Genomic DNA, 12,801 nt, shown 5'->3' on the forward strand with positions numbered 1-12,801 from the left:
ATCAAGCAGAAAGTGGCTGCAGTAAAGCAGACTGAGCTGGGCTTAAGTGGTGATAAAGCTTGGCTGGGGAAAGAGATGGAGGAAGAGCCAGAGCAAGAAGGAAAGCTTTCTAGGCAGGGAGGAGACAGAGAGACCCAGAGGGGAACTGAAAAGATTGGATAGGAAGCAGCCCAGACAGAACTGCAGCACAGGTAAAGGAACAGACCTATTTATTCAGTACATGGCCTTAAGTCAAAACCCAGAGGGTGGAACTGGGTTCACCTACAAAGGGGGCATACAAATCCTTCGCAAGGATTATTGAGCCTAGGATGGGGGGCCTACAGACTATGCCCTGAAGATAGGCAGATGATTAGCCCCAGAGAGGGTGGAAGAATTTTGTTTATGTTAAAGACGTTTGGGGACTCTTTGTTTGGACAGTTGTGACTCTGAAAGGGGTGGACTTAAGATGGTGACCCAGCTAAAGGGCCAAGTTACTGGAAGAGAAGCCACCACAGTGCCCGAGCAACTGTTGGCAGGGTGGTGCTAGAGTAGCAAGAGAATTGCTATGCCACGTCTGGCTAGGAGGGAGGCCCTAGTAGTGAGTCGACTTATTTACAGGTGGCATCCTTTAAAAGTTTTTGAAGATGGTGTTTGAAACCAGATGAAAACAGTGTGTGAACAGTACAGTGTATGCTAGTGACAGGCAAAATATCTAGAGTTTGTGTTTGTATACTCATCCAAAATTTCAGATGCTTATCTGAACCTCTGTGTGGTAACATTTCCAGATCAGACATTCTTATGATGTTTTCAGCACCCCTGGGGTCAGGGGTGCTAAAAATTAGGTCATAATTTCAAATGTGTGGAAATAGCTTTTGTTGCAAGAGATTTTGGTACTCCACTGCCATCTAAAACCAAGAAATGAAGAGATGTACAAAAAAAAGGAAATAATTTAAAGCTATATTTCAGCCTCGTGGTGAATTTAATTGATGTCACAACCTCTAAGTGGCGTCAAACAGCTCTAGGAGTTCCACAATGTTTCAACATCTCTAACTGATTTACATGTATAATATTTTGTATCTCTGGTATATATATTAAGACTGTAATTCCATCTCGGGATTCTGGTGACATTTGCAAATCACTTAAGTAATGTGCTTATTGTATATGTCACCAGAACTTATTGATGGAATTATTTCATTATTATGTACAGGTTTAAGTATATGTATTAAGTTGAAAAAAGAAATTTAGAGTATCAGTATTAAAAATCCTGTTCACAAAGTAGTATGTGATACATGAAACTTCTTGAATAGCAATGACCTTTCCCTGACCTTCCATTAATACCACTAGTGGGGATCCTCCTCCTCTCTTTAGGGCAGGGATCATGACTTCTTCTGTCTTGTGCATTGTTGAGCACACTGACATACAACTAATATTTTTCATTATTATTATTTAAGGAACTGGTCAGTGTGTATTTATATTCAATTCACTTGAGATGTATAATTAAGTGTAACTTATTCTTCAGGTTTACAAAGAAGATCTACCTCAGCTGAAACAACAAAGTAAAGAGAAAAACCATTCAGTGCCCTTCCTTAAAAGAGAGAGAGCTCCTGAGGACAGCTTAAAACTGCAGTTTGTACATGGGTATTGTAACTACTAAGTAAAGGTTCTTGGACTTCTCTTTTGTAAGCCAAAATTTCCATTGAATAGCACAGTGCTTAAATAGACACTTAAACACACCTTAATTAACTTGAGGTAAAGTATTTGATGTAACATTTTCCACTGCTTACCCACAGGTAAATTACTGCGCCTACTGGTATTGTGGTAAAAATGGGAATATCACCTATACATTTCTCTTCTTTTCAGTTGTGATTGTTAGAGAGGAGGATAGAAAGAGGTACCAATGTACCTAAGTAATAACCAAGCATTATCTTTTTTTTTTAAGATCACCTTTTCAACTCAGAGTTGACTTTCCTTGGTATTTCCTGGAGCAGTCATTAGGTCCATTGGCTATGGTTGTTGTAATTAGTAGAAATGTGTGATACATTTGCAGCACAAAAGCATGCAAAGCTTTCCTGGGTGTAATTTTGTATGAACTTCAGCTAATTTTATGATTTCTCATCCAGATCATAGGAACTCTGTGTTTTCTCATGATTTTGATGCAAATCAGGTGAACACTGACAGTTCTGGATGAGTTTTTGCTTCAGTTAATCCCCAAAATCAAAGTGAAATTTGTTTGAATGCAGAAAAAAAGGTATACTTAACTAGTGCAAAGAAAACCATGGAGTTTTATGCAGCTCTAGTCGTTAACAATTATGAATGTAATATAAGACATTTAAATGGTTGTAGTCAGCCTGTATATTATGATATTTTGGGTCTAGCTCAGGTAAGTCATTTGCGTAGTTAGATTGTTTTCCCCCAAAGTACATGGATATTTTTGGTGGCATATTAAACTTCCCTTGCTTTATATTTATTTCAGTTACAGAGGCTACGACTGTCGAAATAATTTGTTCTACACACAAACTGGAGAAGTAGTTTACCACATCGCTGCTGTTGCCATTGTATACAGTAGGCAACAACACACCCAAAGACTATATCTTGGTCATGATGATGACATCCTCAGCTTAACCATCCATCCAATGAAAGACTATGTTGCTACTGGACAGGTATGTATCTAGGAGTGTTGGTCATAACAAAACAACTTAAGGAATTCTCTATCAAACTATATTTGAGAAATGCAAAACAGTTTGTGTACCTTTGTCATAAAGAAAGGTATTTTTCTGCTTTGAAAATCACAGATTAAATGTTTTGCTACCCATGTCATTGCCTAACTGCTAGGGAAAGCAGTAGTGGAAACCATGACTGTGACACTGTTACAGTATTCCTAAAAAACAGAAATTAGAGTCTCCTATTGTGGCATTTGGAAAGTTGCTTATTCACTCTGAACCTTTGCTCCTCATCTGTAAAATGTAGAAAATAATACATATTTCCCTACCTCCCAAGAGTCTTCTAATGTTTACTTAGGTTTTTATTATTTTATTATATTTGTATAACAGTAGCACCTAAAGGTCCCAAGTAGGTAAGGATCTCATTGTGTTAGGCACCATACTGACAAAGTAAAAGACTGTCCTGATGCAAAAAGCTTTAATTCTTAATTCTAAGATATGACAGGATGGCGAGACATATAGGCAGGGGCCAGGGAGCAGCCGCGTAGCCAGGTGGAGGGAACAGGGGGAGGGTGGATGAGCTAATGATAGTAACAGAATATTTGTGTAAAGATTAGCAATGTTCACAATCTTTAGGTATAATAAGATGAACAACAACAGTAACATTAGATTCCTGATTGATAGGGCTGCAGATTTGTCATAGCATTTTTTAAACAAAAATCAGGGAGCAGTTATGGCAGATACAGTAAAAGTCATAGGTTACCAAATTTACCTTGACTTCTCCCTGACTTTTGATTTAAAAAAATATTGTACTCCTTGCCCTGCTGAGGAGGTATGGACCATCCACAGCAGCACCTTTAACCTCAGGATTGCAACCCTAATCCTGACTTGGTGTGGAAGGGAGGGCTGCCCAAGGAGAGGGAGGATGCTCTGAAAAGTGAGAGCCTGCACACGCTCATCCTGCAGCAGCAGGTCCTGTGGGCCTGTGCCTGGCACCCTGCTCTGGGCATTGTGACTTGGCATGTTTGCTCTGGTTTGCCCAGCACTCCCCCCACCACATTATGACAGAGGTTGGGTGGGCCAATCCTGAGTGGCACTGCAACCTGGTGTACGAGGTCATAATGCCCAAAGCAGGGAGCTGGGCCCAGCCCTGTGGGATCAGAGCTGCTGCTGCTGTGAGTGAGTGACTGACAGAAAAAGTCACGGGCAAATGGGAAAATCACACTAAAGGTGCCTTTTTTTTCCACCCACTAAGACAAACCTGTAGTCTACTGTTTCCCTATCCATTCTCATCAGGCAGGGATTTGTACTCATCATGGCAGGGATGAGTGTTGAGGGATTTGAAGAAAGATGAAATCGAACTATATGGATTATAAAAGTGAGTTTTACTTATTCATAAGGAGTGGTAATGGGGGAAAGCTCAAAGGTGTCTAGGGAGAAGCTGACTGGTGGGCAGTAAAGACTGGGAATGTTGGAGAAGGAAAAGCAGGCATCATCATCATCATGATATAAATTACTAGATCAACTATGTAGCGTGGGACCAAGTCCTGAAAAGGCTTATAGATAGAGACAAGAAACATATGTTGGATGTGTAGATAAGTGAAAGCATTGGAGAAACTCAAAGAGAAGACTGATGTGCTCAGAACCAGGAAGATAATCCTAGAAGCAGCATTTTGAATAGACTTGAGGGGAACAAAGGTGCAGCAGTTAAGGCCAGGGAGGAGGAAGTTGCAGCAGTTAAGATGCAAGATAAGGGCCTAGATGAGAATTTGATCGTGTAGAGAGAGAAAAGGTCAAATTTTAGAAACATTCTTTACCACGAAGTGGAGAGATTTAGACGCAGCCTAGATGTGTGGATTTCAAAGGAGGGTTGAATTAAAGATGATGCCCAGAGGGGAAAGGAGGGAGAGGAGAGGCTTTGGGACAAAATATAAGACCTCTGATTTGGGAATGTTGCATTTAAATTGAATGGCTGGACATCCACAAAGAGATGTCAGAAGGACAGGCTGAGATTTAAGTTTGTGCAGATGAAGGCAAGTCTGACGTGGATATGAAGTCAAAGTTTTGTTTATGGATAAGATCATCCAGAGACAGAATGCAGAGGAAGAAGAGTGTAAAGGCTGGAGCTCTCTTGAACCTCAAACATTAGTTACAGGCATATGAGGAGGACCTACCAAACAAAACGCTGAAGAAATTATTAAAGAGGTAGGAAGAGAACTAGGAATAGTCACAAAAGCTGAGGGAAGGTGAAATTTTAAAAGACCATGGCCAGCAGCATCAAAGTAGCCAGTAGGTCAAGGAGAACAAGGATGTATCCATGTTATTTGGATGCAAAGTGCTCAATAGACCCTTTGTTAAGTGTGGCTTCTGTGGAGTGTAAAGCTGGAAGTCAGATTGGAGAGGATCTAGGCTGGAATGGGAGGGAAGGAACTTCAGACAGTGGTTCTAGAAGGTGCATTGAAAGAATTTGGAAATGAACAAGAGAAGAGAGATTGGGTGATAATTTTAAAGGAAGCTACAGTGAGGTGGTTTTTGTTTGATTTTAAGATGGGGGAGACCAAAGCATGCTCATACAGGGAGGGGAAGGAAAAAATAGAGTAGGGGGTGAGGGAGGTCAGGAGACTGGAAGAAACTGGAGGAGGAAAGCAGGAGAGTATGCAGTGAAAAAGGAGAGATGAGAAGAAGGTTATGCCAGATGGTTTTCAACATTTCCTTTGAAGGCGGTGCAGAGATGGGGGGAAGGGACAGAAAAGGGAGGTAAAAAAAAAGGACAGCTGGGGTTGTGGGTGTGGGATTGAGTGAAGGTGGAGAAGTAGACCTGTGTGGCTAAAAGGATGGCAAAACTGAAAGAAGTGAATTAGTGGAAGAAGTCTGTATGGTTGTGGGATATCTACCATAAGAGAAGGTGAGGAAGAGGGCACTGAGAATGAAAGAGAAGTTCTCGGTGTTGATGAATAGGAAATCACAGGAGGATGGGGTTTCTGGGCAATGCTGAGGGGCAGGTGGGTGATAGTAAGGGAGATGTGGTAGTGACCAGGGAAATGGAAGTCAGAGATGGAGAAATTGGAGAGAGCAGTTCTTCATGAAGATAAGATCTAATGAGTGCAAAGGTTAATGCTTCTAAAGTATTTTGAAGATGCAAAAGTGCTAAATATTGTTATAGTAATTTAGGAACAGCTATTAAGATTAGCATTCTAATTTAGGTTGGAAGAGATGCTGCTATTCATGTGTGGGACACACAGACACTAAAATGTTTATCGTTGCTGAAAGGCCAGCACCAAAGAGGAGTATGTGCACTGGATTTTTCAGGTAAGCAACAACCCACACACATCAGAATGAATTATTAAAATTAGTCATTTAGTCTAAAAATGAAATTTATCTTTTAGATAAAAGGACATTTTTATAATTAAGATCAATTTCACATGGGCTGTTTGATAAGAGTGGGATTGTGTATGGGAATCAAGTACATGGCCTTTTTTTTTTTTTTTTGCCCTAAAAATGGATTATTATTCAAGTGCTGCTCCCTGTGCATATTCCAATTGCGGGTGCGCATGTGCGCCATTCACCAGAGCCAGAACTGTTCATAGTAGTTTCCATTGACTCACATGTGCGTCGTACATTGACCACATGACTCATCCGAGGCTTTAAGAGGCTGTGTGGGTTGACTCCACTCCAGAGTCAGAATCCTCTGTTCCTCTGTGGTCTTAGTGAGCTAAGAGTACTGCATTTGCCTTTGTACCTAGTTCTTTCTAGTTAGATAGTTGTCCATTCATTCATAGTAGTTAGTTAGGTTCTCCCTTGAATTTCCCCTATCTGGGACTTCTCCTCCTCCCCAGACCCAACAAGCGAGTTTCAAGAACTGTGCCTCGTGCCCTTACCCCTTTTTGGTGGGTGACGAACACACTCATGGCCTGTACTGCCTGGGTGAAGCCCACATAGTTTCTCGCTGCTCCATCTGCTGCTCATTTCCATTGCGGACCCGAGCAGCTCATGAACTTCGCCTCCATAATTTTCTAATGGAGGAGGCAATGTGCCCACATGTGCAACCAGACCCAGCTCTGACGGAACCACCAGAGCGGCGCCCATCACCGATGGTGAGCGCCTCACCGGGTCCCTCATGTGCGGCACCGGCCAGGTTTGTATAATATTTGGTGGTGCCCAGAATGGGTCCAAGTCCTGCCCCCCCCCCCCACATACACCTGCCTAAGGCTCTGGGAGGGAGTTTGGGTGCAGGAGAGGGTTTGGGGTGCCAGCTCTGGGAGGAAGTTTGGGTACAGGAGGGGTGCAGGCTCTGGGACAGAGTTTGGGTGCTGGATGCAGGCTCTGGGCTGGGGCAGGGGGTTGACATGGCCCTTTCCCCGGCCTTCTCCTACAGCCTGGAACCATGACACCAGTCCTATCCTCTGGGATATGATCCTGCAGTCGACCTGTGGTTCCTTTACCAATGCATGGCGATCCCTACTCCTGGCCTTACTGGCCCTCATGGGACCCCTACCACCATTTCAGTATGCATCGCCCGCATGGTCTGTCTCCTGTTTCAGGAGGAACCCCTGGGTGCTCCCACTCCGTCAGCACTGCTGGCCTCAGTGGCACCATCGGAACCAGCAGTCCCTATAGGCACTTTGTCATCACTGGACGATGCCCTTATTCCACCTTCCCTCTCACCACCAGATGACCATGCACAATTGATGGCTTCTGCACTCAGTCTCCCAGTAGAGGATGTTCAAGACTCCCAGAACCAATTCCTGGACATCCTTCAACCTTCCAGACTGTCTCGTACCTCCTTACCAATACATGGTGCCATCTTACAGTCAGCCCAAGCTTTATGGCATATGCCAGCATCCTGCACCCCCACACCAAAAGTGAGTGGAATGCTGATACTTTATCCCCTCTAAGGGCGCTGATTTCCTTTTTACCCACCCACCACCTAACTCTCTGGTTGTCCACACTGCCACCGAATGCACCCGTCAGCAACACTTCAAGTCTGCTCTTCCAGACTACACTGCTATCACCCATGGTCTGAGACTGAACTTATGCAGAGCCACCAAGGAACAGAAGCCCTGTCCGCTCTTAAGCAACAGGGGCCATATATGCTATCCTGGAGGATCTTACTATCTGTGCAGGCCTGGAATTGCCAATTCTATCTAATCCAGTCCTAACCAGGGAGGTCCCCACACCATCTGTTCAACACTCACAGGTACCAATGACTAGCTGAGGTATAATAAGACCACCAGTACAGAGGGCACCACCCATCAATACAAAGACCTCACACTCCTCCCAACAAATCTGGAATCAACAGGAGAGCATCACCAGCCTTTTCAAAGTGGGCAGTCAGCCCCAACAGATGATCCAAGAACTCATGAGCATCTTCCCACTCTCACAGGAAGGACTATCAGAATCAGTGTTACCCTCCCTTCCTCGTTACCCCCATGATCCCTGGCACTGCACTTATTTGGGTCCCTGGGATCTGTAATTGAGACAGCCTGAGACAGGTAATCCCGCAGGGGTGAGTGGTTCAGCTGATCCACTCTGGGGTCTGGAACACATGACTTATGAGGAGAGGCTGAGGGAGCTGGGATTGTTTAGCCTGCAGAAGAGAAGAATGAGGGGGGATTTGATAGCTGCTTTCAACTACCTGAAAGGGGGTTCCAAAGAGGATGGCTCTAGACTGTTCTCAATGGTAGCAGATGACAGAACGAGGAGTAATGGTCTCAAGTTGCAGTGGGAGAGGTTTAGGTTGGATATTTGGAAAAACTTTTTCACTAAGAGGGTGGTGAAACACTGGAATGCGTTACCTAGGGAGGTGGTAGAATCTCCTTCCTTAGAGGTTTTTAAGGTCAGGCTTGACAAAGCCCTTGCTGGGATGATTTAACTGGGAATTGGTCCTGCTTCAAGCAGGGGGTTGGACTAGATGACCTTCTGGGGTCCCTTCCAACCCTGATATTCTATGATTCTATGATCAGGTTGCTGATTTTCCTCAGAGTGTTCCTGAGTGGATTGAGGTTCTTCAGGGTCCGTTCTCATGCAAGGATGCTCAGACAGGAAGTAGTCTGAGCATCCTCCAGGAGCCATAGAAACAGTACAAGGGAAAAGGATTACACTCAAGATACTTCCTCATCCCCAAGAAGAAAGGAGACTGAAGGCCCATAGTAGATTTGAAACAGCTGGATGTCTTCATCCACAGCCTGAAGTTCAGAGTGATCACCCTGACCTTTATAGTTCCCTCATGGACTTATAGAGGTCAGGGTGATCATTCTGTTTACAGCTCTTGATGTAAAGATGCTTATTTTCACATATCACATTCTGGGGTGCAATTCAGATTAGTGAGAGGTTATGTCACTGCTTGTCCTGTAATCCTGAGTGCCTTAAATGCTCTGCTTCTGTAGCCTCATGTCTGGATGTTCCCAGTCAACATGCACTGAGTGTCTGTGTGTTGAGTAGCCCTGGTTCAGCAACTCTGACTCCAGCAGCCTGCTTTTTTCACCACAGTCACACTCTGGTCTCCACCAGCTTTGGTTACTACTTCCAAGTGATCCCAACACACACCTACTCCTGAATTTCCCCCAAACCATGTACCATGAAATGTCCAGCCCCTCCTGGAACATTCAGAGGAGTGATAAGTTCTGTTGCTCCTTTAAAAAGACAAAAGCGCAGCACCTTCTTGCTTTAACTGCAGTTAATATGACTTCAAGTGAAACACAGTCCTGGGTTGATTCAGAATAGAAGTAAAAGGTTATTTAATGAAAGAGAGAGGTTTTCAGTGAGTTGAAGTATAAGGGATAAAATCAGAAATGGTTACAGGCAAATAAAAGTGAAAAATGCTTTCTAGTAACCAAAATTTAACCAAACTACAGCCTTGGTTCAAGATGAGTTTCTTACCACACGTCCTTCCAGCAAGATTGCTGTCCGCCCCATTGGTCAGGATTTCCCACAAAATACAAAGTGCTTGGTTCCTTTGTAAGTCGTGGGTGAAGTATAACTTGGAGTTCTTTGCCCCTCTCTTTTATAGAAATGTATCCTTCTCAAAGTTCAGTGCCCCTGCTGTGAGGAATGGGCCATGAAGTCAAATGAAGAAGGTTCCATGCTGGTTTCTTCCCCGCTGGTGCTTTCTACAATGCAAATTTATCTGTCCATGCAGTCTCTGATATGCCAGTGAATGGCCACTTGTCTGATTTCTTTGAAAAAAGTCAAGGAAAGTGTGGGCCCCTTACTGAATGAGGGAGGCAACCTAACGACAGAGGATGTGGAAAAAGCTAATGTACTCCATGCTTTTTTGCTTCTGTCTTCACGAAGAAGGTCAGCTCCCAGAATACTGCACTGGGCAGCACAGTATGGGGAGGAGGCGACCAGCCCTCTATGGAGAAAGAAGTGGTTCGGGACTATTTAGAAAAGCTAGACGAGCACAAGTCCATGGGGCCAGATGCGCTGCATCTGAGGGTGGTAAAGGAGTCAGCGGATGTGATTGCAGAGCCATTGGCCATTATCTTTGAAAACCCATGGTGATCGGGGGAGGTCCCAGATGACTGGAAAAAGGGTAATGTAGTGCCCATCTTTAAAAAAGGGAAGAAGGAGGATCCTGGGAACTACAGGCCAGTCAGCCTCACCTCAGTCCCTGGAAAAATCATGGAGCAGGTCCTCAAGGAATCAATTCTGAAGCACTTAGAGGAGAGGAAAGTGATCAGTAACAGTCAGCATGGATTCACCCAGGGCAAGTCATGCCTGACTAATCTAATTGCCTTTTATGACCAGATAACTGGCTCTGTGGATGAGGGGAAAGCAGTGGACGTGTTATTCCTTGACTTCAGCAAAGCTTTTGATAGGGTCTCCCACAGTATTCTTGCCAGCAAGTTAAAGAGGTATGGGCTGGATGAATGGACTATAAGGTGGATAGAAAGTTGGCTAGATTGTTGGGCTCAACGGATAGTGATCAATGGCTCCATGTCTAGTTGGCAGCTGGAATCAAGTGGAGTGCCCCAAGGGTCGGTCCTTGGGCCGGTTTTGTTCAATATCTTCTTTAATGATCTGGAGGATGGCATGGACTGCACCCTCAGCAAGTTTGCAGATGACACTAAATTGGGAGGAGAGGCAGATATGCTGGAGGGTAGGGATAGGATACAGAGGGCCCTAGACAAATTAGAGGATTGGGCCAAAAGAAATCTGATGACGTTCAACAAGGACAAGTGCAGAGTCTTGCACTTAGGATGGAAGAATCCCATGCACCGCTGCAGACTAGGGACCGAATGGCTAGGCAACAGTTCTGCAGAAGAGGACCTAGGGGTTACAGTGGACGAGAAGCTGGGTATGAGTCAACAGTGTGCCCTTGTTGCCAAGAAGGCCAATGGCATTTTTGGATGTATAAGTGGGGCATTGCCAGCAGATTGAGGGACATGATCGTTCCCCTCTAATCAAAATTGGTGAGGCCTCATTTGGAGTACTGTGTCCAGTTTTGGGCCCCACACTACAAGAAGGATGTGGAAAAATTGGAAAGAGTCCAGCGGAGTGAACAAAAATGATCAGGGGACTGGAACACATGACTTATGGGGAGAAGCTGAGGGAACTGGGGTTGTTTAGTCTGCGGAAGAGAAGAATGAGGGGGGATTTGATAGCTGCTTTCAACTACCTGAAAGGGGTTCCAAAGAGGATGGATCTAGACTGTTTTCAGTGGTAGCAGATGATAGAATGAATAGTAATGGTCTCAAGTTGCAGTGGGGGAGGTCTAGGTTGGATATTAGGAAAAACTTTTTCACTCGGAGGGTGGTGAAACACTGGAATGGGTTACCTAGGGAGGTGGTGGAATCTCCTTCTCTTGAAGTTGTCAAGGTGAGGCTTGACAAAGCCCTGTCTGGGATGATTTAGTTGGGGATTGGTCCTGCTTTGAGTAGGGGGTTGGACTAGATGATCTCTTGAGGTCCCTTCCAACCCTGATATTCTATGATTCAACTAAATCCTCAGATGACAGTAGGATCCTGTCTTGTCTTCCTAGGTCAGATAGCTTTATGCATATTTGTGACATCCTTTGTGAGATTTTGTCTAAGAAGTCTACAGATTTGGTTGTGGACAGTCTACGCACCAAGCAAGCACAGTCCAGACAAACTGGTCTCACTTCCCCACAGAGTTCTGACTTCATTTATCTGGTGGGAAAACAGGGAGGCAGTGTGTGAGGGGATTTCCTTTGCTCCTCTGCCACCCACAAAAAGATTGATCAGAGGCCTCCCTCCTACGCAGGGGAGCCTTTCTCATCAAACAAATAGCACAGGGTACTTAGACCCAACAACAGGGTACTTGGATCCTCATGGCCTGTAGACACTCCAGAGGCCTACAGTCTACAGTCCATGAGGCCTGCAAACAATTCCTGCTGTTTATTTGAACTCTGCATGTTCAAGTCATGTCTAAGAAGATGACAGCTTATTTTATATATGAGCAGGGAGGAGCAAGGTCCATCCCTCTTTTCACAGAAGCTATCAAACTCTGGAACTGGTGCATTCACCACCAAATCATCCTCTCGGCAGTGCAGTTTCTGGGAGTGCAGAGTGCTCTGGCAGACAGCCTCAGTCTGCATTTCTCCAGAGAGCACAAGTGGGAACTACAGAATTTGGTGGTACTTCAACAGTGGAGATTCCCATTATGAGATTTCTTTGTGTCCCAAGAGACAAAGAAATACCTGATCTACTGCTCCAGTGCAGTTCAGGGCCTCTATTCCAGAGGAGATGCATTTCTAGTGCAATGGTCAGAACCACGATGTTTGCATTTTGGCCCATCCCTCTTTTACCTCAAGTTCAGAGGAAAATTAAACAAGAAAAAGCATCAATGATTCTAGTTGCTTCTCAGTAGCTGAGATAGTTCTAGTTTACAAGCATTCTCCAGATGGCCTTGTGTACATGCATTGACATTCAGCTTTTCTCAGGCCTGTTGACCCAGGACAAGGGCTAGATCCTCCACTCCAACCCAGCGTATCTCTATCTAACAGCTTGGTATTTGGATGGGTGATGAATCTAGAGCGATTGTGCTCAGCAGCAGTACAATCCATGGTCACAGTACAATCCATCCTTAACAATAGCAGAAAAGACTCAACAAGAAAATGCTGTACAGCAAAATGGAAAAGGTTGTTCTACCTGGTGCCAGTGTTATCAGGTACCCCCCCCCAGAGGTTGCTGAGATCCCT

At 44.5% G+C, this 12,801-nt stretch overlaps 1 protein-coding gene across 9 annotated transcripts in view; it reads left to right on the forward strand.

Moving 5' to 3' along the window:
* The window catches only part of EML6 (EMAP like 6), a 298,929-nt gene that overhangs the window by 126,322 nt on the left and 159,806 nt on the right, over positions 1 to 12,801 (forward strand). For all 9 annotated transcript variants that reach the window (XR_012667789.1, XM_048842340.2, XM_048842341.2 and 6 more), the window contains 3 exons: positions 1,499 to 1,617; positions 2,453 to 2,639; positions 5,843 to 5,948. Coding sequence is in view for 8 of the 9 variants with exons in the window: in XM_048842340.2 (XP_048698297.1) it covers positions 1,499 to 1,617; positions 2,453 to 2,639; positions 5,843 to 5,948 (412 nt within the window). In the remaining variant the exon portion in view is untranslated. The remainder of the gene's footprint in view (positions 1 to 1,498; positions 1,618 to 2,452; positions 2,640 to 5,842; positions 5,949 to 12,801) is intronic.

The sequence above is a fragment of the Caretta caretta genome, chromosome 3, assembly GCF_965140235.1.
Source record: "Caretta caretta isolate rCarCar2 chromosome 3, rCarCar1.hap1, whole genome shotgun sequence".
NCBI lineage: Eukaryota > Metazoa > Chordata > Testudines > Cheloniidae > Caretta > Caretta caretta.